Source organism: Mytilus trossulus, chromosome 1 (assembly GCF_036588685.1).
Source record: "Mytilus trossulus isolate FHL-02 chromosome 1, PNRI_Mtr1.1.1.hap1, whole genome shotgun sequence".
Taxonomy (NCBI): Eukaryota; Metazoa; Mollusca; class Bivalvia; order Mytilida; family Mytilidae; genus Mytilus; species Mytilus trossulus.
In genome coordinates, this window is record NC_086373.1 from 87,335,377 (window position 1) to 87,362,431 (window position 27,055).

Genomic DNA, 27,055 nt, shown 5'->3' on the forward strand with positions numbered 1-27,055 from the left:
ATACAAAGATATCAGTAACATGCAAGGCAAGTTGAAAAAAATGTGCACAAATTCAATAACAAATAGACAACAGGTTAGAATCGTGCATTATTCAACAGATTTTCCCCCTGCAACCATTTTGGGAAATTTGCATTCTGACAACAAGTGTATTTAATTTTTTATTAAAATCAATTTCAGACTTCAGATATGCAACTTGCTTATATTATATAATGAGAGAAATATCATGAATATTATGTAATGAATAAATTTAGAAAAATTATCGTATTAATACTTTCATATCACAGTTTTACATTATAAAAAAAATATAGACGATGATTAGTGATTGTATTGAGAATCAGCCATCAGTCTCATCATTAAAATGTCGTTTAAATTGAATAGCCACATCATCAGTGGTTTTATGAGCCACCTTGAGGTAGATCATTAGTCCAGCAAATGCTGCAATTATTCCTAGAATAATCATTCCTATTGCTAAGCCAGCCATAGAACCTGAAAAAAAAAAGTTAAAAGATCAATAAAATAATGTGATTATTGTTAATTAAATCTAGCTTTTTTAAAGCAAATTCTTACTACTGGAAATTATCTAATGACCTAATCTAATTGTCTAATCGTTGATTCTAATTATTTGGCTACACATTATTAAATGATTATTGAAAACCTTAGTTTTTTTTCATTTCATGTACAAAATTTACAGAATTTCGACCTTTTTTTTTTTAATGTAGACCGAGGTTACAATCAAATTCTGTAAAAAAACACCCTATATCTTGACTTAGAAGTTGACTTTTCCACCTATCTTATACAATCTTTCATTTTTACTACATGTAAAACATTTTGGAGGATTGAAAATCAATAAGTCTCATTTCTTTTAAATTTTGTACTGATAAAACATTTACAGACGTTTCTTTGAAACTCTAGTATGGGAAGAAAATGGGTTCTTTGATAGAATATTAAATGTTAGGATAAAAAGAGTAATTGTGTTGGAGACACATATTTAATATATAATACTAATTTCATAATCTTTAACTGCCATTTTACCACTTAAAAATTTAATGAAGTTAAATTAAACTACATAATATAAAAATTGTGAATTATAAGTCATGATAAGACCTTAAAATCAGCAAATGTTTCTGGAAAAAATTTAATCAATTGATGATACTTAATCCATGGACATGTGACCTTACCTCCTGTGTATCCTGATTTAGTTGGTTTTGTATTATAATACTTGGATGGATTAGGAGTATATGCAGTTCCATCAGGGAAAGATTGTCCTGAAAAAAAGTTAAAAGAAAGTTGAAAAAATATCTTAATTCTGAAATGTAAATTAACATTAAGAATCAACAACAACTTATAACTCAATATACAATGTATATTGTACAAAGATGGTAAAACATATTCATATATTTATCCTTTTTCCAGACATCAAATTTAAAACTAGCTTTCAACTACACTATGTCAGCCACTTGATTATTTTTTTATGAGTATCCTTTTCACTATCTCCTTAAGTTTCAAAACATTTTGCTTTGTAGTTTCAGAGAAGAATATTCTGAAAATTGGATTCAAGATTCAAAGAAAAGTTTATTTAGACACTTTGTTTTTGATTAACTCAAGTGCAATCCTTAGATGTCCAACTGATTCTAAAGAACAGCCACCAGCAACCATTACTCAGCAGTGGCACTTATCATTTCCATTTTCACACAAAGTGGGAAACATTAATTTACTGAATGCAACTTCACACTTTTTTTCAGCATGACATTAAGGGTACTTATAGCATAGGGGGAACAGAGAGAGCTTTTTGGAAATTGTAAAAAAAAATAATCTGAAAGGTACTAAATAAGTGACAAGTGATGTTTGACACTATGACTCTTCATTGGAGTCATAATTGACTCATACTTCTACATATTAGTAACTATGGTAAACAAGTGTAAAGATAATTGACTTACTTGTATACAGATCACAGTATGCATTTGACTGAGCTATGACTTGACCCCCTTTAATGGAGTTAGTAGTCAGTCTACATTCAGTCAGGTTGCCACAGTAGTTAAAGCTAGCACAACTGAATGTCTCCTCTTGAACACAAAGTTTGGCACACTGAGAAGCATCTATCCCAGAAATGATTCTGTTATTTACTAGTGAAATCTGATATCTGGCTTTCTTCTTGAAATCATCCATATAATTTCCTGTAAAGTTGATATGTTTTAATAATTGGAAGTTTTTATCAGTTATATCTTCAGACCTTTCATGTTTCAACAAAAAATTCTTGTCTTAATTAAAATCTGCCCTAAAATGTTAAAGGTTGATTAAATTTAACATTAATATTAAAAAAATAAAAGAATTTCAATAAAATATATCTTATCTTTTCCATGTTGCATTTGCTTCAAATATACTTCATATTCATATAGTTATGTGGTACATAATTCAATGTTAAGAAATGAAAAATACATCATTTATATGTGCATTTAGGCAGAGAGCAAAACTATGGATAATATATGAGACAATGTTACTAGATCCTTATATATTAGTGTGTTTCTATAAAAGCAAATGCAGGTGAAATTTGCCATCAATGTATGTGTACTCCTTGATACATTATACTAGTAATTTTTGGGGCTTTTTATATATTGCTGTTCAGTGTGAAGCAAGGCTCTGTGACCCATAATGGTTTACTTTAACAAATTGAAACTTGTATGGAGATTTGGAACTCATACATGTACCACATTTTATATCTATTAACTTACTTGACCAGTGATTACAAAGGAGATCAGATTTAATATTGACTTGTGGTGCATCATAGTAATGTGTTTTTCCCAAGAAACAGGTTCCAATGTCTGTACAGAAGTCAAATGACTTGCAGTTAAATCCATTATAGTCCACACATAGTTTGGCACACTGGTTTTCATCAAAAATGTTCTGATAGATTGTGTCAGAGTTGGACAAAACAGTTGTTCCAGCAATCTTTGTGAACTTGGCTGTATAATCACCTAAGAAAACAGAATCATTTTTTAAGCATTATACTGGTGTATTCTTTCATGAAATGAAGCAACATTTGATTTTTTTAAAACATTTATACCATTTTTTCTAAATGATTAAATATTTTCTGAGGCATGTTATTTTCTAAATTTATAAAACTTTGTATCTTTTAAAAGATCTTCTTTTCATTAAAGCAAACTAAAGTTATCTTCTCAATATTACTTGTTTCAGAGGTAAGACAGAGGTAAGACAGACAGAAAATAAACCACTTATAATTCCCTATAAAGGTTTGGGAAGACTAATTTATGTACTGTATATCAAAGGCATTTCTTGCTTAAACATTTACATACAATCAGACAATACATACGGATATATAAATCAAATCCATTTTGATTTTTGATGAGTTTAGGTGTTTCATCTGGATGAATATGAGACAGATAACATGTTCCTGAGTTGTAGTCATATTCAAATGAGGAACACACGAAAGCGTCCTCAGTCACGCATGAGGCGGCACAATCATCCACAGACAATCCTGTCAAAATCAGGTCATCGAAGTTTGGTACTACCTTGTTGTTTAATAACTGGAACTGATTCAGTGTAGACACTATAAAATAATTCATAATATTTAATCAGCTAGATCTTTTTTTGCATTCCCTGTTGATAAATTTAATTTCGAAAAATATCCTATCAAATTATATCATGAGAAGTTACTACTTTGTCAATACAATGTACTTATTTTCATGTTTTGAGCAAAGACAAGTTTCATAATGATTCAAATTTGAGGAATATTTTTTGCAGACATACATTTTATTAAAGTAAGTTTTTTTTACATTTGTCCTAAAAAAACACAATTACTTGGAAAGTACTTCTACCAAGTCCAGAATATGTGTTATTACCCCCTGTTCCATCTATTGTTAATTCATAGTATGAAATGTAATCTGTTTATTCCACAACATTTTGACTTCTAATCTGAGCTAACAATACTTTCATGGTATGATTGCTATACCTTTTCCAATAAACAGAGCATAACAATGAGCTTCTATAGAGAAGTTAGAACTGACTACTCTTCTGCAGCAACAGGATTCAACCATAGATTATTAGTACTTACAATTTATTTGTCTTGTCATTTGTAACAAGAAGAAAGTAAACTTACCAGCTGATGGATTTCTACTTTGTCCTGTGGTTATAGCATTACTAACATCTGATGCTGTGTACTGCATATTCTAAATAAAAATTTTAAAAATCATTTAGTGTATTAGATTATATTATATTTAAAACAGTTTTAAAACTGTTAAAGTTGAAAAAGACTATGAATAGGAAAAAGGCATGATTCTATATCACAACCACACAGGTTTTCAATGATTTTTTTTTATAGAAAAGTACAGGAAATACCAGTAAGTCTCCTTCAAGTTTTAAAACAATAAATATATATTGTTCACTTCAAAATGTCTTTAATTCAAATCTTTAAAAACTTAATTATATTCAACCACCTAAAAAAAACTTGGTAAACATAGATAGATAAACTTAGTTCAATTTACATACTTAAATATTACTTCTACCAAATGGATAAGACACAAGCTTTTTTTTAACAAGAATGTCCTTGTTTCTTTTAAGGCAAATTCAGGTGAATTGCCATTAATGTATGTGTACTCCTTGATACATTATACTAGTCATTTTTGGTGCCTTTTATATATTTCTGTTCAGTGTGAACCAAGGCTCTGTGTTGAAGGCCGTACTTTGACTTATAATGGTTTCCTTAACACAAAACATAATAACAGAACATATCTAAAATGGGAGATAACTCTTAATTTTTAAAGAAATATTCTTCCAATACTTCACATTCTTTTCTGCTTTACCTTATTTGGGAAATTAATAGTTATCTGCACTGCTCCTTTTGTAACATTGTTCTTCAGATTCATCCAAGCTGTCTGCAATGGTACTTCTGGTTTGGAATTCATGTTTATTGTTTCTGAAAGTAAAATAAATCAAAAATTTACATCACAGAATGTTACTACTCTTCTGTTTGTAATAGTTTAACTCCATTATTCTTTCTGTAATTGACATTTCTTCTTGGAGTATTTTGGTTTGAATGCTATAGAATTATTATTAGGAATGCTTGACAAGTTCCATTCTATGGATTTATTTTGACTTACCGGGTACAGTTTTTCAACATTTGCTTTTATTTTATTTTTAATTTTGCCCAATTCTAATATTTTTTATGTACTTTAATTTTTACATTAAAACTTTCCCTACTCACTGTGACATGCAGCCAAGCATTGACAGTAAAATAGCACTTAGTCAAAACTACAGTAAGTCTTATTCAAAAAGGTGTAGAATATTCATTTTTCTTATTTTGGTGAATATACAGGCATACATAAAAGTTTAGATTGTACCTTTTTCTTTACTCCAGGATGTTTTATTTATTAATGGCCACAATACATATCTATTTTCCACCTGATCTCTATCATATCACAATACTTACTAAGGTAATGACTGCACTGAGCATTAGTTGCTAGTGTTTGTCCATCATCTTGTCCAAATCTACTGAGGGAACAAATCTGTGATGATGGACAGTAATCAAAACTGAGACATGTAAAGTTTGTATTAGTATAACAATAACTGGCACAGTCTTGTGCTGAAGATATACTTGTATAACTGATGTCATTGTGGTTCTGTAAGACCATGCCAGGAATCTGTTTGAATTTGGCTGAAAATATCAATAAAAATTAATAATTTGTTTGCTACTGTGGATTGATTATTATTTGTTGAATAACAATTTTCATGTATTTCATGAGTACATGTGAACCACGCAATAAAATGTTCAACGAATGGCAAATTTTCTAAGGCTTGTATGAAGACTTATCATGTGAACCAAGCAATAAAATGTTCAACGAATGGCAAATTTTCTAAGGCTTGTATGAAGACTTATGCAAAACCACGAAATTAAATATCTACAAACATGCAAGTTTACCTTTGTCCACGAAAATTGGTATCCACGAAAATAAATGAATCCACAGTATTTGACTATAGAAGTATTCTTGTCAGAGAAGAATTTGTTGGTAATTGAATTGAATTTACTTTCCTTTTTTAATTATCATTTACATAACTGTAATCTTCTTTCATGAACAGTCAATCACATCCATAGATACAACATGAGGACATTTTGTTAATAACCACCATTTCTGAAGTGAGTAAAATGCTATCACTTACTCAAGATAGCTGACAGGGAGTTATAAATTTTTTGCCGATAACCTGATTTATATCTATTGAAAATTCATGTCAATACACATAGAACGAAAAAATTCTTTTATTAATTCTGAGGGAAAAAAGAAGGAGTAAAGAAAACAAAATCATAAAAGTTTCATGGAACTTGTCTTGGCTGAGATTGCTGCTGTAAAAGTAAAAGTGAAATGTTGACAGCCTAAAACTTCATTTATGAGTCATTTATCAATTGATCAAAAAGTTAAAATATTGGAAATAAAAACCAGGTTAGTGTAAGATTTTTGACACTGTTCCTACATTTTTTTTTATGACTAGGAAGATAATGAATAATATAATTAATATCATTGAAACACATAGCATTTTAAATTACCAAGAACAGGTGCAGCGTCCACTAGTGTAGCCACAAAAAACGCTTTATCATCCTGGAAGTAGAACTGAGGGGAGGTAATCCTGAGGGGTGATACTCCTGTTGCAGCTGCCACAGCATTAAGTGTTTCAAACAAAAACAATTGTTTGTATACTCTTACAGGAGCATCATAAGTGCCTGAAATTAAATACACATCACATTTCATTTCTACTCAAAATTACAATAAATATCTAAACTTATTGATTTTGATCAAGAGTTTTGAAAAACTAAAGTATTCCTTGATATCATTACTGCTCAGATGGAAACCAAATAGTTTTTTTTATCAAAATTATGTAAGAAACTTATTTGAAGTTCAACAAATCATCAGATGTCGCTCCAATCACATGCACTTCTTTTCCTGTCAAAGGATAACAAGATAAATCACTGATGACAACAAAAAGGGGCACATAACAAATTTAATCAAATTACCATAAAATGTTAGTTTAAAACTGATGGTATCTGCTCCTGAAAAGCATGGACTGATATCAAATACTGTCAGCTCTGGGTTCTCTTGGTCAAAGTCGTAAAACATGTAGGTAATGGTCTGTGGTACCTACAAATAAAAGTCATTCAATTCTGTAAACACATTTGTTAATACATTTGTTTCATATAATGATAGCAATTGAATCCTTATCTAAAGTGAAAGTCAAATACAGCTGTCAGATAAACTTGTCCTATTTAAAAGTACAAGTACTTAAGCTTGTTGAGTGTGATGTTTTGTGATTCCACTAACTCCAATAATTTAACACTTGACTGTTTACAAAGACTATTCATTGTTATAAAATAACTGATAGTTATATTGAAAAATTTGACTCTATTTAGAGGCGACATCGGCTACTTACTGTTGGTAGTGTTACTATAAGTTGTATGGGTATATCACTTCCTCCTGGGTTAGTATTTCCATCATTATTTGAAGAAGTTTGGGTCATCTGAAAAATATATTACATTATGACATACTAGCTAAAGAAATAAGAATTATCTTATACCTCTTAGTTCATTGACCATTTTTTGTATGCCACATCCAAGGTTTCACTTAAGATTTTTCAATCATCTGTCAGGTTTTGTCATATGTTTATGAAATCACTGAATATGACTATACATCAAACATTTTTACAAGACATGAGCAACACTATAAGAGCCACTAGTAAAGCATGAGCTGCTTACCCTTCAATAGCAACAGTTGATTTTCAAGCAGTTAGTAATGGACATGTTTAGGGCCCTTTTTAGATTGCTGTTTTGTGTTAGTTGAGGGTCTGTGTTGAAGACTGTACTTTGACCTATAATGTTTTTTTTATTACAAATTGAATCTTGGATTGAGACTTATCTCATTCATGCTCATTCCACATCTTCTTATATCTAAAAAAACATCTTACAATAAATCTTTCATATCTAAATAAAAGTAAACTGACCTGATTGTGATCATCTAAAGTTAAAATTAAACAAAGTTAAAACATTTTTTGTAAACCATGACTACAGTTCAAGGACACATGCCAAATTGAAACTTCCAACCAAATGTCATCTGTATACATAACATGTTGGCTTGTGAATCTCTTTAAATAATATCCATATAACAACAATAATTATAAAGTACTTACAGCTAAGAAATAATATTCTAGTACAGCAGGATACATAAATCCTCCAAGAGAAAAGTCACTACGGTTTGAAATAAAAACATCACATAACAATCCTCTAGAAAATCTCTGAAAAAAATGTATAGCAAATATGTAACTTATCATGAGTTTTTCATTACCTAATTTGAATTTTCTTGTTATACATGTTATATGTAAATGATTAAAAGATGTTTCAAGTCCTGTTGAATAAACATTTAATTGAATTCTAAATATTTTACCTTAAGATTAATTTCAGGTACATGTATATCAAAAATTGTACATGTATCACTTTTCTATAATATATAACTCAACCAATGTAAAACCCTTAACTGGAAAGACTTAAATAAGTATACCATTGAGGGAAATAATAATATTAATGAAAACCTTGTTATAAGATTTATTTCAAACATTGGCTCTAGTAAAGATGTATTAAATATTCATGCAGTATGGTGTAATTACCTGTCCTTCAAATGTAAAGTTACTATCCAAATAGAAGATCTGTTTTGGTGTTTTCATTCTCATAACAAAGGCATTGGTAGAGATAGAATTAGTAACATTGATGGTAGAATCAAAAGAACCATTCTGAATAGGTATGATACTGCAATTCTGTAGAGCCTTGTCAATAGCATAAGCAACACCTGATTAAAAGAAACAAGAATGTGTCCATAGTACACGGATGCCCCACTCGCACTATCATTTTACATGTTCACTGGACCGTGAAATTGGGGTCAATACTTTAATTTGGCATTAAAATTAGAAAGATAATATCATAGTTAACATGTGTACTAAGTTTCAAGTTGATTGGCCTTCAACTTCATCAAAAACTACCTTGACCAAAAACGTTAACCTGAGCTTCACACTATCTCCTTCTTTGTTCAGTGGACCGTGAAATTGGGGTCAATACTTTAATTTGACATTAAAATTAGAAAGATCATATCATAGGGAACATGTGTACTAAGTTTCAAATTGATTGGACTTCAACTTCATCAAAAACTACCTCGACCAAAAACTTTAACCTGAAGCAGGACGAACGGACGAACGGAAGGACGAACGGAGGCACAGACCAGAAAACATAATGCCCCTCTACTATCGTAGATGGGGCATAAAAATCATCATTATAAAGTAATTGTGGAAAGCTTTAGTAAAATGTAGATCATTTAAAAGTTGAATGTATATAAATAACTGAATAAAATAGAATATATGAATAAAACACTTGTATGAATTACTGGTGGGATGAGCCACTAATATACAATGTAGGTCACTTTTCCAAGCTTAATGGTTTATGATGACATACCAAAATAACGATGAAACACATGAAAAGTTTGCAGAAGTATGAAACAAATTGATGTTTTACACAAAGTACAAATCAATCAAGATAGTACACAATGTCCAAAATAGTTTTCCAAATCTTTTTTATTTGTTAAAATTTGAATAGTTTGTGTACCTGTGTTGAAATCATGAATTTCAGCTGCGGCATCATTGTTTCCATAAGGCCATTGGCCACTTGGTCTAAAGTCATATCTTAGCAGGCTGTAATTGTCATCATAGTAAACCTTAAAGTAAAAGAATCATCAGTGAAATAAATATTCACAAATAAATGGTTTTCAATCTATTTGATTGTACAGATAAACAAGAAACATTAAATCTGACCAACGTACGAATCACCTCTATCAAGTCTATTATTTCAACCTGAGCACACAACTTCTATATAATTACAAATGCAAAGTAAAAAATAAGTAACAGTCTGGTACCCTCAGGGACTGACAGTTTACTAACAGTAGTAACAACTCATAAGAAATTAAAAAAAAAAACACAAAATTTGATTCCTGTGCAATTCAACACATGATCCTTGAATCAAATAAATCATCTTCATGGAGAAAAAATCTATGCTGCTTGAAATCTTTTTCATCTTTTTAATTCGTGTGGTTCTGATACTTACATCCACTTCTTGTACCCCACCAGTACCAATGATCTCCTCTCTATATATAAAGGCCTTATTTAATTGTGGTATCATTCTTGTCTGCTTTCTTCCTGGACAGACAACTCCTGATGGAGTCTACAATATAAAACATATTTCATATAATATTTGAATGAATATAAGAAGTAAATATTGATTAATATCCACATTGTTTAAAGATTTGACATGAACAGTAGAACAATGTTTAGGACTTTGAACCTTAGACTTCAAAGTTTAAAGTCATTCTAATTTATTTATGGCAATCTTTCTGATTGTGGACAACAATCATCACACCAAGTGTCATTAATATCTCTCAGACATTCAAAAGTCTTAAGTCTGACATTAATTTGTTTATCATGCAGATACTGAGAATAAAATTGTGTCATTTATGAAACACATCACAATGACAGATTCAAAATATTCCTAGTATTATTTATATTCACTCAGGCATTTGAAGGATAAGTTAGATAGACAGACACAAATATTCTAATTTTTTTAATCCACAAAACGTTTTGGTGTATATGTTAGCCTATCTTATATATCTGAATACAATATATTTCAGTGAATATTTCCATACAGTCCCATATAACACTAGAATTAAATTGCTATACATAATATAATTACAAAATTGTTCGGACACAGATTTTCAAAATTGTCATTCATAAAAATATAGTCCGAATATAAGCCTTTCATAGATAGCAATATCATATAAAAGAGTGAACTCAAATTTCTATCAGCCAGCAAAAACCTAATAAATGTAAAATTAATACATTATATACCTCAAAAACCGTGTGATCAGCATAAACAGCAGCTCTGAAATCTGTGTAGTCATAGTAATGATGTATTTTGTATGTGGTACCATCAGCCTGTATCATAACACCAGTTACTTCAGCACGAACTGGTATCTGAGGCCAACCAGCAGCTGTTACCCAGTTTTGATCTAATGATAAATAGTTTTTATTGTTATATCAAACATGTCTTTCTGATATATAAGTATTACTGCTATATGGTCAAGATTGCTTTCATTTTGTAATGTCCTAGGTGAATTAAAAATTTTAACTTTGCATCCATCGCATTATAATAATATAACACATTCAATCTAAATTTTGAATTGGAGTTAAACTTCCTTTGTTCTTTAATGTGTAGTTGAAATTGTATGATTAAGAAAATATAGATTCTATTCCATCCACATTTTAAGTAATTTTCAATAAACTAGTTATCTTGACAATTATACACATCATTTTGTAACTTGAAAATCTGAGTATATATCATTTATAAACTGCTTGACATAGACATTGATTAGATTGAAAGAAAGTCCACCTTACTGTGCTATGATGTTTGTACTGTCTTAAGTAGCCACAAAGCTAGGGAAATATATATAACCATTAAGTCAGTAACAATAGGATTTCATTATTTCCTGCAATCTTTACCACAAAATGCTTTTTCATTTAAGAATTGAATGCTTCTGTTTTGTAACCTCATTGTGTTGTAAAAGCGTTGACCGAAGTACATTTTTTATGAAGCGCAGAAGGCTTCATTCTAAAAATGTGTGCACAGTCAACGCTTTTACAACCCTATGAAGTTACTAAAAGAAGCATTAATACCTATAATGACATTTTTTAGCTAGTTTCATGAAAACCCGAATTTAAAAAAAAAAAAAATTTAATTCACCTGTGCACTTTATTGTGACCTCATGTTATCATGAATGATAAGTTTTATTGAGTGATGCAATTGTTTAAGGAACAACATGTGATGTGCAGTTAGCCAATCACAATAATGTATTATAATGAAACATACATCTATAAATGTAATTATTATCATATATACCTGTAAAGTAATAATCTAGAGTGAAGTTGGCTTTGACTGCTGCCCAGTACATACACGTTCTCCAATGATCTACATATACTCCTCTTATTTGGGTTTTCCCTATATATTGCTAAAATAAAAAATAACTTTTATACACTGCAATAAGACCAACTCTAGTATTGCTATGTAAGACCCCTTTTTTGCCAGATTAACTTAGATTACAAATATCCTATCTATATAATTGCCTGAAATATATCTCATTAATCAAAAGTAGACTTTCAGTCTGATAATCTCTACTGCAAAGGTTGTGATTTATATTATTCTTCAGCAATACTTTGTCAACATTTAATGTATAACTGGAGGGACAGGTATGTAAATTGAGAATCTTTCTGATTTATTGTGAAATTGTTCATGCAATGAGAGCCTGAAAGCTTTTAATAATCTGATAATATGATTATGGAAAAAAAGAATTTTGGATCTTTCATACTTGTCAGGATTAAATGATCCAAATATCAGAAAAATAAAATTCAGTGGTGGATCCAGAATTTTTCCTAAGGGGGGAGGGGTGTGTCGCTGACTGACCTAAGGGGGGCCCTCTCCAGTCATGCTCCAGCGATTCCCTGTATAATCAACCAAATTTTTTCCACAAAAGGGGGTGCCTGGGCCCCATAGGGCCTCCCCCTGGATCCGCCTATGAAAGAGCAATATCATATGGAAAACGTAAAAGATCCAAATAATGTTCCAAAATTTGCACTTAATGTTATCTTTTGAAAACTTGTTTTGAACATTTTCTGAATATAACACAACTATATATCTATTAGACCCACCCTCTACATACACATACCTCTCCAAATTTCTTTGCAAAGTGTAACACACCACTGGTAGTAAACACATGTGGTAATCCTTTTATAAACGATAGGCCAAATAAAAGATTATTGTCATCATTGGTCAAGTTGTGTACTACACAAGCCTGGTCAGCTGAAATAAAAATATCAATTAATATAGTAGTTTTATTAGAATCTTAAATAAAATATATTTTGTGAGGACACAAATGGGATATTTAATATTTTAATTTTTTTATTACAGAAAACAAATGGAAAAGACTGATTAGAAACTAAATATATAAAAAGTATGAACCACTTTTATTTATAAGTTAAGATTACTACTTTTCATAAAAATATAAGTAATATCTAATTCATTTTCATGTCTAACAGAAAATATACAGTTAATAATATGTTACTTATATTTTTTGAATTTGCATGAGAAAAAATACTGTTCTTATATTGTTGTGCTGAATCAAGATTTAAAAGTAAATAACAGTTTACTACTTAAACAGTGTTAGAATTATATTTTGAAGTTGCCAATTGTTATTGATACCTCACAGTTTCACACAGCCTTGTTTTATAGTTCGTTCTTATGTTGTACTATAACACCTCTGTCCCAGGTTCGGGTTAAGGTTGGGATCCTTCTTACATGTTTAACCCTGCCACATTGTGAATGTATGTGCCTGTCTCAAGTCAGGAGCCTGTAATTCAGTGGTTGTCGTTTGTTGATGTGTTACATATTTGTTTTTCGTTGATTTTTTGTACAGTTATTAGGCTGTTACTTTTCAAGTTTGAATTGTTATATATTTGCCATTTTGGAGCTTTTTATAGCTGACTATGCAGTATGGGCTTTGCTCATTGTTAAAGGCCATACAATGACTTATAGTTGTTAATTTCTGTGTCATTTGGTCTCTTGTGGAGAGTTGTCTCATTGGCAATCATACTACATCTTCTTTTTTATACTCATTGGGATTTTTACTCAGGTGTCTATGTTCAATAGCACTACCCCATGCATATAAACCCAGTTCTCATTCCCATTTAAACACACAAATTTTAACAGAAAACTATCAATTGAGACAAAATTATATTCCCTTATAATACTTACGTTCTACATAAAACAGCTGATCATTAGCATAATCAAAAATTAGTTTATAGATAGCTCCAGATCTCATTAAAGAAAGAGAAGCTTGATTGTTAGGATTGTCAAAGTATTCTTCTCCAGACATTGTGTAATTTTTGTCTATTATGGCAGCCTCAATTCTGGTCTGGAACGAAGAAGGTAGATTTGGAAATGGAGGAGCTGAAAAATAAAGAACAATAATTTCATCAAAAAGGCAGGATTCTATATTTACATATTCTACTAAGAGTTCATTTACAGACCTTATGAGACCCTCATATGTTGGTACATTGTACATGTAAGGTTGTTAAATGTCCCTTAGTAGGAGTAGAGTTAACTAAAAAACTAAAAGTCTTGGAAATAAAATTCTGTATTTTTCTCAGTAAGGTCAAATGAAGGTATCATGGATATTCGTCAAATGTTAAAGGATATATACTTCAATGCTTATACACAGACAGGATAGAGAAATATATGTCCTAAGGGAGCTACCATTTGATTTTTATGGGGGGGGGGGGGGGGGGCTAGGATGAAATTTGAAAAAAATAGGCAGGACAGGAGTTTTGAGTGAAAAAAAAAGGCAGGATGAGACACTTGCAAAAAAAAAAAAGTCACGCGACAATTTAGGTAAAAAAAGTCAGGATAAACTAAAAAAAAAAAGGCAGGACCGAACAGAGTGAAAAATAAAAAGGCAGGACAGAGATTACAGTTTAAAAAAAATGCAGGACAAAATTTTTCATCCTAGCCCCCTCCCATAAAAATCAAATGGTAGCTCTCTAAACACCATGTAAAAAAATGGGTTGAAACATGTTATGTACCATAAGGCATGATTAGAATTATATTGCCTTTTGTACTCACCATTCTTGTTGTTATTTATATTGTACTCACCATTCTTGTTGTTATTTCTATTGTACTCAACATTGGGTTTGATTTCTATTATACTCACCATTGGGTTTGATTTCTATTGTACTCACCATTGGGTTTGATTTCTATTGTACTCACCATTGGGTTTGATTTCTATTGTACTCACCATTGGGTTTGATTTCTATTGTACTCAACATTGGGTTTGATTTCTATCGTACTCACCATTGGGTTTGATTTCTATCGTACTCACCATTGGGTTTGATGTACTCAACATTGGGTTTGATTTCTATCGTACTCACCATTGGGTTGTTAATTCTATTGTAATCACCACAAGGGTTTTGATTTCTTTTCTACTCATAATTATGGTTGTGCTTACTATTGTACATTGGAGTTTGTTAGTTCTATTTTTATCGCCATTACTAGGGTTGTGATTTTATGGTTCTCTATAGAACTTATCAATACTCAATAGGGTTGTGAATTTTATTGTAACGATCATTAGGGTTGTGAGTTTTTGTACTTACCATTAGGATCGTTGGTTTGTGCATCTGTAGGTCTCTGACAGTACTGTGCTTGTGCTGTAACATATTGTACATACAATAATGAAACCAGACAAAGTCTACAAACAGCCTTACTCTTCCCCTGAAAAATAAATATAAGCACTATAATTAAGCTATTTTTTTATTACCATCTCATTTGCCATTATCCTTAATAAAATCCTTAACTAAATATTGGCACTGAAACTGTATTAAGACTTACGTTCAGAAATGAAAGAAATATAAATAATTATATTTAGATTAAAATATTACAAGCAAACACACTCATGTCACTGGAGAATGTAAAAAAAATGATTTTTTTTTTCTGTTGACTTGTCCGGTGTTGATTTAAAAATATCAAAGTGATAAAAAAAAAATAATAAATCACGATTGCAAGGGTATTTAAATAAAGTTACTTTACCTCCAAGATAACTTCAGAATGCTCATGCTATAGCAGTTCAATCATAAATTAACTATTTTTTTATACATGAACTTGTCACATTAAAACTACGACCGGAAGTCTCAATACTAATTTCCAGAACAATGGCGGAAGTGTAACTGAATGGACCCGTTAATTAACAAAAAAACTGCACGTTGTCTGTTTAGATCGGTTAACAGTAATGAGTTTATACACTGTGGAAGATTAAATCATTCATTCAACGTAGAAACATTGACACAAACCCAGAACAAATACTATTATAATACCAGTTCAGTTCAGTTCAGTTTCTTAATTTCCTAATTGGGGAATGTTGAAGTTTTGATGAGCTTTGGGCGTTCATGATGAAGGCAGAGACATGTAATTTGTAGATGTAAATGTCTCTCGTCGGACGCAATTATAACATTTACAAAAGAGAGGCGAAAGATACCAAAGGGACATTCAAAATAATGAATCGAGAACAAACGTATATTATATGACACACGGTAGTGTTATAAAAAAAGGATTTAAGTTTTTTTTTTAAATTAGATTGGTTGTAGTTTAAGAGAACCCTGAGTATTAAAACAGCAAGCCATAATTATAACATTGCAATTATCAATTCATCTTTTTTTTAATTTAAAATTTAAAAATTAAAATTTATCTTATTACAGCAATTTAAGTCCCTAACAAATTAAATAAAAAATGAATCCATAATTAGTAAAATGTATGTTTATATACTAGTACCTTCTTTTTTTTAATTATCTGGCAAACCATGGGACATGGACAAATGCATCCAAGAAGCAGACCCAGGGGACCTGTTCATCAAATTTATTTACAGCTACTTTTTTCATATTTGTAGTAAACATTTATTTTTATTACCTTTTGATTATTTCCATTTCTGTCACTTTTATGTTAAACAGTCTTCGCATACACGGTTTATCATACCCCTTTCTCTGTTTATTTTTGCTTGACACTTGAATCCTTTTTGTTAGGCAAAAATGACTAACATCGTAACATTTAGTAAGCACGCAAGAAATCGTCTTGTTTACATCATCGCTCCACTCAACTATGCCTTCGTTTGCCGAGCGAGCAATCAATACTACTAAAGACAAATTTAAAGTCGCTTCAAATAAACCAAGAATTTTAGGTTCGACTCTTGACTAGTCTGTTTCCCGGCCGTTATTGAAATTCTTGACAATACTTGTTAATATTTTTATCTTCCGAAGGCATACTGAATGTTTTACGGAGGGGACCAACCTAACTCTAAACAGTCGTAAAACTAACTTTTCATAGTATAGCACTGGTGTCAACGTGATGATCGTAACTGCAACTGCAACTGCAGTTACGATCATCCCAAAATGGCGGACACAAATAACAGCTTATTTTAAGATTTGTATTACGTCAAGAAACATTTTTATGAGCATTGCCATTGAAATATTTCTTCGGACAAGATGGAAAAGCAACAAGAAGAATGAAAATCGAGATACAAAAAATCACGATGATGATCGTAACTTTTATTTATTTTTATCAACGATGATCGTAACTGTCTGTTCCAACGAAGCATTTTCTGACAAATAAGGACAAATAAAGCTGTCTAGTATGCGAAAAAATGTACGTTATCAGCTGATATTGTGATAAGTACCGATTATCAGGTTATCTGCATGTTGATATCGTAAAATATCAGCTGCGAGACATAATATGAAGCATTTTGTCGAGTGAGCGTAGCGCACGAGATCAAAAGCCTTCATATTATGTCAAGCAGCTGATATTTTACAATATCAATATGCAGATAATCTGATAATCAATTTATCGGGCTATATTTGCGTGTTTAAGAAGTGTTTTCTTTGTTTCACCAGCACACAAAAGATGACTTGATAAGTTCGGGTCAAAGTTATTAACGTCGGTTCAAACATTATGACGTCGCTGATATGTCCGGGTCAAAGTTATTAAGGCCGGGTCAACGTATTTGACGTCACAAAGACATAATACGGAATAATATTAAGAGCTGAACAGAGTGATATAGACAGTGGGACGACCGATAATAATGAGGAACGATCACTGAGGGGAGAGTAACGTCCTATTGGTAAGTGAACACATGGTTATGACTTCCGCAGCGATATTTCGTATTTATTTTTTATATAGTTCAATATTAAAATGCATCGGGGTTAACAACTTTATATTGATTTGAGTATGTTTTATATAAATACGGTATTGGACAGTTCATATTAATGACCAGTTTATTAAAAATTAGAGGTTTTTCTAATTTTTTCCTAGTACTTTGTACTTCAAAGGGACAAGGGTACCTTTCGAGGATCTGGTATTTTTTAAGAATTTAGACTTTATAGTTTCTTTTATTAACAGATTTACGATATTTAAAGGAGAGGTTGAAAAAGTAAAGCATTAAGAAGTGTAATCATATCTGTTGAATGAAAGAAAACCAATGAAACAGTCAATAATTTAAAGGGAGCTACTATTTGATTTTTAATTGGGGGAGGGGTTAGGATGAATAATTTTGTCCTGCATTTTTTATGTTGAAATCTCTATCTTGCGTTTTTATTTTTACTCTATTCGGTTCTGCTTTTTTTCATCCTGATTTTTTTTACATAAACTAGTCATCCTGCCTTTTTGTTTTGATGTTCATCCGGCCTATTTTTACTCATTTCTCCTGTCCTGCCTTTTCCCAATCCCTCCCCCTATAAAAATCATATGGTAGATCCCTTATTGATATGTTTTGCTTAATACAACTTCTTCGACTAACTTCAATAATGCATGTTATATACCGTATAAATGTAAGGATTTGTAGCTTAAAAAATCTAATATGAACGTGTATACCATCTATTTCAACTTTTCCTTCTTTACATAAATAGCAAACCCATGGTAAATATAGGCAACAGTAGTCGAGTGGCGTATCCAGAGATTTTCATCAAGGGATGGGGGACTGGCTGCATAAGAGTAAGCCCGCTACAGTCATGCTTCATTGATTCCCTATACAAACAACCAAATTTCTCCCACAAAAAGATGAAACGAGCAATTTGACCCTCCCTCTAAGTCCGCGTCTGTAGTCTACCAATGTTTAATAGTCATCATTTGATTAAGAAAAAACAAGACCAGGCAACGATTTAAAACCGATAGAAAGTCATCAAAATAATGTAGATTCAAGCCTTCCTTTGCTTTATTCAGTTAAAGTTTTGGCCTGTATTCTTAAAATGTATTATGAGAAGGATATTTATATCAACTTCATATCAACGTAAATCCATGTTGAATGTTAACTAAATTACTCATAAGAAAATAATATTGAGGACATTTGCATATAAGTCTGCTAATCCTCCATATGTCATTTCTTGTTAGAATAGCAGTTTTCATTTATTCTTTGTCAAATTTTAAAATCATAATTTTTTTATCGTAACTGCTAAATATGGTGTCATTTAGTGATAAAAAACATTCGTAAATTTTGAGTTACGATCATCTTTTTATAAAAACCAAGTCAAAGTTACGATCATCTATAGACGAAGTTACGATCATCATCGTGATTTTTTGAATCTCGATTTTCGTTCTTCTTGTTGTTTTTCTATAGTTTATGAAACACACATTCAATGGCAATGCTTATAAAGATTTTTCTGAATATAAAACAAATATAAAAATAAGCTGTTAAAGTGGAGAAATGCCTATATTTGTGTCCGCCATGTTGGGATGATCGTAATTGCAGTTACGATCATCACGTGGACGCCAGTGGTACAGGTTTTTCATTGGAGTTATATCAACAAAAATATATTTTAACGTCATTTAAAAAAAAAGATATCTCATCAAGTTATATTATCTTATAATTTAAAATTAAGAATGAAAAAGGGGAATGTGTCATATAGAGACAACAACCGACCAAAGAATAAAAAGAACATCCGAGGTCCCACTTGACCACCTTTAAGTAAGATATGAATTGATTACATATGACAATCGTTTATTATCAATGCAGTATTAGTAAAAGATAACCTACAAAATAAATATAATTGTTGTGCAGTGCAAGATAAATAGATATATAAAATAATGTAAGAACAGAAATGATTTCATTACTCTTTAGTGTACACAACCGATTACGATTAGTGCTATCTACAATCCCTACTCAGACATACTGGTACACATATGAACATTTATATGTACACGTAGAGATAGCCCATATTGTAAAGAGTACCCAACGTGGGCAAAATTAACGGGTCAAGTTGTACAAGGCATTTTGTATCCGTGACAGTTACAAAACAATTTGTGTTCGAGAATTTTTATTAAAATTTAAACACGTTTGAAAATCGTCAGAAAAAGAGAGGCGAAATATACCAATGGAACATTCAAACTGATAACGGAAAAGTAGAAAATAAACTGACAATGCCATGCCTGAAAAAGAAAAAAAGACAGACAAACAACACTTCACAATACGCAACTTAGTAAATTTAGACGGAGAAACACGAACCCCACCAAAATAAGTTGGTGATCTCTGGGGCTCAGTCCGGAAGGGTAACAAAAGTAGATCTTTATGCACATGTGACATCCGTCATGTTGCTCATGCAAGTTAAGTTTGAAACCCGGTGATAAGTCTAATTCGATAGATCTCATGCGGGGAGAAGGGACGAGATTGTAGTTACGACAATTGAAACATATCTGCTGTCTTCTGTGAAACAGATATTACATAACGGTCAACCAACTCTTTATGGTGTCAGTAAAATTTACGAAGGGCTGATTTCAACGTCCCCCTTTTGAATTCTTTATTTAAAGCATAAGCATTCTTGTGACCAGCAAACACTGGAATGTTGTATCAACTGAGATATACATACTCAGTATGCAGGCGCTGCTGAAATGTTGCTACATAGAAATGGAAAGTTAACAATTTGGAAGCTGACATCATCTCCTTTGTCAAAAAGTTTTTTTTAACCGACACTCATTGTCAATTTCTAGGTGTAAGTCAAGATATGAGGCAGACTTAACTGTATCTGTTGTATCTTTCGATCATGGAATAGATGCGTTCAACATAGTCACCAAATTCTGAATTATTTAGTGGGAAAACATCATCTATATAGCGGAGAGTGAAGTTAAACATGTTAAAGCACCTGTCCTAAGTCAGGAATCTGATGTACAGTAGTTGTCGTTTGTTTGTGTAATATATACGTGTTTCTCGTTACTCGTTTTGTTTATATAGATTAGACCGTTGGTTTTCCCGTTTGTATGGTTTTACACTAGTAATTTTGGGGCCCTTTATAGCTTGTTGTTCGGTGTGAGCCAAGGCTCCGTGTTGAAGGCCGTACTTTAACCTATAATGGTTTACTTTTAAAATTGTTATTTGGATGGAGAGTTGTCTCATTGGCACTCACACCACATCTTCCTATATCTATCTAAAGGAAACTGCTCACTTCTCTTCTCTTCCTAAGAAGTTCCTGTTTGAAATCAGCCTCATATAAATAAAGGAACAAGTCAACAAGAAGAGGTACACAGTTGGTTCACACGGAAAAGGATAATTTGATGCAAAATGGTGAACCTGAAACTTAACTATGACACTATTGTTAGCATAGAATTTATACTTATTCTTAAAAGGAAATAAGGATTGTAAATATTTTCCACAAAAATTATAAGATGTGTTTTTTTAACTAAACTATAGTTTTAGAATCTGAAATAAACTATATAGGCCTGATTCCAGCGGTGTAAGAATAAAGCGCCAGTCTTAACAGACGGGACAAAAACAAAAGATGAACTGAAAAGCAAGGCTCCTTATATAGATTAAACTGACTTCACTACAAATTTGTAAATGGTGGTTTTTAGTATTGTTTCATATGAAAAAGACCAATATTTAATACAGTATTTTTTTCATAGTTTGTGAATGTTTTTAATATTGAACATGTCAAAATAAAAATGAAAAATGAAAAAGTTAGCTGATAATGAATACACCATTTGAGATGTTTATTCTAATTATCTTTAGACCAGTTTAAACAGGATATATTTTTAATTTTCAACAGTTTAAACATTACATGTTAGGGATAAAAAAAAAAACTGTTATCCCTGGTTCTCTTGAACAAACTGTCGAACCCAATATGAAGTGTTAGGCAAAGTGGTGTGGAATTGAAAACAATCTCAATGAGGTCATTACAGATGGAATAATTTTTTTCACATTCAAATGTTATGACCTTTCAAAGTTACTTTGTTATTGACTTCGGTATCATCAAACATTTCCATTTCGTCTGAACCTTTGATAACTATTAACTCTCGAAGTGAAAAGTCTAATTGCCAAAAATTTATTCCACACCATTGACATTTTCAAAAAATCATCTCATTCTTTTGCTCAAACAATATCTTCTTTTAAAGACAGTAACAACATTATGTATGTTTTATAGACAGATTAAAATGCTATAAGATAGTTCCAAACTACCATGCTTGAAACTTTAACCATTTGCATATTTTTAGAAATAAAATAAGAGGACAATAAAGATTAAATGCCTATAGGAAGTCAAACAATGTATCATGGTGTATTGTCTTGCAGACAGAATAAATCATTTGGGATATCTTTTCCCTAAGCTGCTTTTAGGAAAATCTTGTAAGATTTACGGTATTGTATCTAAATTGTTTAACAGCTCTAAAGAGAACTTAATTTCACGTTTAAAAACGTATGGTACATAAATACCGCAATAGGATATCGATGTTCAATAGTCATAATTTGTTAAAGCAAAAACAAATCCGGGTAACAAACTAAAACTGAGGGAAATACATCAATTATGAGGAGATCACTTTGTAATGAAATGGTATGAGCAAATACGTTGTTGATTCAAAACAAAAAGGGGAAGTAAACATGTTTTTCTTATTTATACGAACAACTTTTTATATGATACTGGTGAACGATACTGAAAACTTGCATATATACATACAGCATTGCATTGACAGTAAAAATACTGATATCCTACCAGTGTAATACTTCCTTTTTGTTAGAAAACAATTTTTCTAATCCTGTTAAAACCATTGATTTTTCAAAAAAAAAAATCAAAACTAAGCACACACTAACTTTAGTAAATTTTCGGTCAAAAGTTGATTCTTTGCATTTATATTTTATTTAGCACTGCGCAATAGTATAGTGTAAATTTCGCTTTCCGTAAAACAAACTATGTTGGGGCCAAGCTATTTGTATTTTGAGAAACATTAATAATACTCGGTGTACATTAAAAGACTACAAAAAGAGCCAATACAATAAAACATATAATGTATAAAATATAATAATTACTTATGTATATAAATATTAATATCTAAGGTATAGTACTTACCCCCATTGTTATCATTCAGTGAATCATTCAATAAAAGGTGGAAAGAGGGGAACGTTGATATGAACCCTGAACTGGACAAAGTGCATTATCTACCTATATAGTATGTAGTGATATATATACAGATGTGATAACGACCCTCTTATTCAATCAGTTTTCACGTTATCTTCTCTTTTAAAAATTAAAAACGAAAGAAAACAAAACAATAACGGAAATATTACGTTACAATAGTTCTGGATTGTACAGTGTATTAAAAAGACATTTGGCTATGTTGCAATTATTATGTACAGTGTTGACGAAAGGAGTCGATTTTGTTTCAGTTTATAAAGGATAAGAAACTTTTATGCAGGAACATTGTCCGCATTTCCTCTCTTGAAGTGACAAATTCTGAATGTCCGAAGTCCGTTAAATAACTATAATTGGACATATCTGACTTCACATCAACTTGCCCAATTAAACACATTTCTCCGTAAAACCAGCATGAAATATAAACACAAACACTATAGATGAAACTATCATATGTGCTCTTGAGACAGACAATTCAGACCTGTACATATTATCAAATGTATTTCATTACCGATTCCTTGACAAACTATCCTATAACCAAAAGTAAATGACAGACATATTATATGTCTTCTTCTTCGAGAGGAAAAAAAATCACAGATTCTAATGTGTAGAAAAATCAAATATGTTCACAGGTTTTGAAAATTAAGTCACTGTATGATCTGCAATAATGTAACGAAAGTTTTACCTTTGGTGTTTCAAATGTTAAGGTATGAGCAATTCTCATGAAGAAAAAAATCCATGAAAAGTCTTCGTCACACAAAATTTATACAATCTTATTTTCGTTTACTTTGTTACAAAACAACTACTGGTATCTAATTATGCGTTTCATAATAAAGCGATATATTCAAAGTAATGCTAGCATAATGTCACATACAAGATTTAACATGAAGATAAACTTTATGATGTCTTAAAGAACATTTCACGGCATTTCCTTAATATGTTTTGGGTTAGATTGATTAGATCATTTAAGTACAGTATCACTGGTATTAAAGAGATCATCGTAACTGCAATTACGATTATCCCAATATGGCGACGGCAGATATAGGTAAAATCTTTATGTAGTAATTTTTCTCAAATGTAGCATGTTTTTGTCAATAGTTACTCAAGATTTCAAGATTTATTAGGAAAACACTCAGACACATTTACAATGTGTTACAAGAGGTCATTATTGATAACATATATACATTAAATATGACAGAAATGAACAAGTGATTAACAAATTAATACAGACAAAATTTAAAGAAGAGAAGACAGTTTTCTGATAAACATTGACAATTTCTTATATAATTCAATATTGCAAAGTGACAAGAGACCTTCCATTTTTACAATGTTTGGATTATTTCTATAATACTGTGGTAAATATCTGTTTCTCAAATCTACTATCTCTGCATATTTACAAATAAATAATACATGATACTCATCACCAATATTCTCTTTGCATAAATTACATTTTCTTTCTGATTTTGGTATATTGTACATCTACCAGTTTCTATAGGCAATCGTAAGTTTGCAGTTCTAAATTTTGAAATCCATATTCTAGATGACTCTGGTGCAATGTTTTTCTATACCATTACATCATATTTGAATCGTAACGGTGCACTGGAATTGGCTAAGCGCTTTGAAAAGTGCTGTTGTAAAATTCAAGATGATAATCGTAACTCTATGGAATTTTTCTTGTTTGATAATCGTAATTTCTTTATCGGATAATAGTTACTGAAAAATAATTAATGTATCTTTCAGCATTTCAATGGTATTTTGTGTGTTAAAATGCAAATGTCCAGTTAATTGATGACATGGCCGTCGCCATATTGGAATAATCGTAATTGCAGTTACGATTATCTCTTTAATACCAGTGAGTATTGACTTAACATGTTTCATGTCTGCATGTGCATGTAAGTCATCAACCTTGTATGTACACGTCGGTTTTGTGGTGTTTGCGGGTGCGTTTTGTTCATTTCTAACTTGTGTAAAAAAAAAAAAGAAGACAAAAAACTAGAGGCTCTTAAGAGCCTGTGTCGCTCACCTTGGTCTATGTCCATATTAAACAAAGGACAAAGATGGATTCATGACAAAGTTGTGTTTGGGTGATGGTGATGTGTTTGAAGTTCTTACTTTACTGAACGTTCTTTTTGCTACTTTCAATTATCTCTATCTATAATGAACTTGGCCCGTCAGTATAGAAAAAATATTTTGTAAAAATTTACAAAATTTTACAAAATTTTTGAAAATTGTTAAAAATGACTATAAAAGGGCTCAACTGACAATTTTGGTCATTTGACTTTTTTGTAGATCTTACTTTGCTGAATATTTTTATTCAAGATAATAACCAAACTAGAGGCTCTAAAGAGCCTGTGTCGCTCACCTTGGTACATTTGTATATGTGAATAAGGACACAGATGGATTCGTGACAAAATTGTGTTTTGGTGATGGTGATATGTTTGTAGATCTAACTTTACTGAACATTCTTGCTGCGTACATATATCCCCATCTATAATGATTGGCCCAGTAGTTTCAGTTAAAAGTGTTAGTAAAAATTTACAAATTTTATGAAAATTGTTAAAAATTGAGTATCGATTCGTCTGAAATTTCCAGGGCAGATAGATCTTGACCTGATAAACAATTTAACCCATGCCAGTTTTGCTCTTAATGCTTTTGTTTTTGAGTTATAAGCCAAAAACTGCATTTTATCCCATGTTCTATTTTTAGCCATGGCAGCCATATTGGTAGGTTGACCAGGTCAACGGACACAATTTTTAAACTAGATACCCCAATGATGATTGTGGCCAAGTTTGGTTTAATATGGCGCAGTAGTTTCAGAGGAGAAGATTTTTGTAAAAGATAACTAAGATTTACGAAAAATGGTTAAAAATTGACTATAAAGGGCAATAACTCCTAAAGGGGTCATTTGACCATTTCGGTAATGTTGACTTATTTGTAAATCTTATTTTGCTGAACATTATTGCTGTTTACAGTTTATCTCTATCTATAATATTTTTCAAGATAATAACCAAAAACAGCAAAATTTCCTTAAAATTACCAATTTAGGGGTAGCAACCCAACAACAGGTTGTTCGATTCATCTGAAATTTTCAGGGCAGATAGATCTTGACCTGATAAACAATTTTACCCCATGTCAGAATTGCTCTAAATGCTTTGGTTTTTGAGTTATAAGCCAAAAACTGCATTTTACCCCTATGTTCTATTTTTAGCCATGGCGGCCATCTTGGTAGGTTGACCAGGTCACCGGACACAATTTTTAAACTAGATACCCCAATGATGATTGTGGCCAAGTTTGGTTTAATATGGCGCAGTAGTTTCAGAGGAGAAGATTTTTGTAAAAGATAACTAAGATTTACGAAAAATGGTTAAAAATTGACTATAAAGGGCAATAACTCCTAAAGGGGTCATTTGACCATTTCGGTAATGTTGACTTATTTGTAAATCTTATTTTGCTGAGCATTATTGCTGTTTACAGTTTATCTCTATCTATAATATTTTTCAAGATAATAACCAAAAACAGCAAAATTTCCTTAAAATTACCAATTTAGGGGTAGCAACCAAACAACAGGTTGTTCGATTCATCTGAAATTTTCAGGGCAGATAGATCTTGACCTGATAAACAATTTTACCCCATGTCAGAATTGCTCTAAATGCTTTGGTTTTTGAGTTATAAGCCAAAAACTGCATTTTACCCCTATGTTCTATTTTTAGCCATGGCGGCCATCTTGGTTGGTTGACCGGGTCACCGGACACAATTTTTTAACTAGATACCCCAATGATGATTGTGGCCAAGTTTGGTTTAATTTGGCCTAGTAGTTTCAGAGGAGAAGATTTTTGTAAAAGTTAACGCAGGACGACGACGGACGACGACGACGACGGACGACGACAGACGCCGGACGCAAAGTGATGAGAAAAGCTCACTTGGCCCTTCGGGCCAGGTGAGCTAAAAAGGTAAAATTTCCTTAAAAATTACCAATTCAGTTGTTTGATTCAAC

The 27,055-nt window shown here is 31.4% G+C and overlaps 1 protein-coding gene across 2 annotated transcripts; it reads right to left on the reverse strand.

Annotated features, from left to right (window-relative positions):
• Positions 1–145: 145 nt before the first annotated feature.
• On the reverse strand, positions 146–23,098 carry LOC134688235 (uncharacterized). 2 transcript variants are annotated; one of them, XM_063548737.1, is made up of 21 exons: positions 22,999–23,098; positions 15,286–15,403; positions 13,892–14,086; positions 12,807–12,940; positions 11,984–12,092; positions 10,936–11,096; positions 10,139–10,255; positions 9,644–9,752; positions 8,659–8,837; positions 8,185–8,289; positions 7,432–7,518; positions 7,019–7,142; positions 6,554–6,727; positions 5,444–5,668; positions 4,818–4,930; positions 4,115–4,184; positions 3,329–3,565; positions 2,730–2,972; positions 1,938–2,174; positions 1,179–1,265; positions 146–486 (listed from the first exon to the last, which is right to left on the reverse strand). In XM_063548737.1, exons 1-21 carry the CDS (start codon positions 23,011–23,013, stop codon positions 335–337), a joined length of 2,991 nt encoding a protein of 996 aa, XP_063404807.1. In that variant the 5' UTR covers positions 23,014–23,098; the 3' UTR covers positions 146–334. The 2 variants fall into 2 exon arrangements, with proteins under 2 accessions (XP_063404807.1, XP_063404816.1); XM_063548746.1 differs by lacking the exon at positions 22,999–23,098 and adding an exon at positions 15,719–15,804.
• Between the last annotated feature and the right edge of the window lie 3,957 nt (positions 23,099–27,055).

Bases quoted from the DNA above. Each gene is read 5' to 3' on its own strand.
- LOC134688235 (XM_063548737.1), bottom strand. The intron at 4,185-4,817 runs GTAAAGCAGAAA...ATTTTTATTTAG, and splicing joins CTATTAATTTCCCAAATAAG to AATATGCAGTACACAGCATC. The intron at 487-1,178 runs GTAAGGTCACAT...TTTTTTTTTCAG, and splicing joins TAAATCAGGATACACAGGAG to GTTCTATGGCTGGCTTAGCA.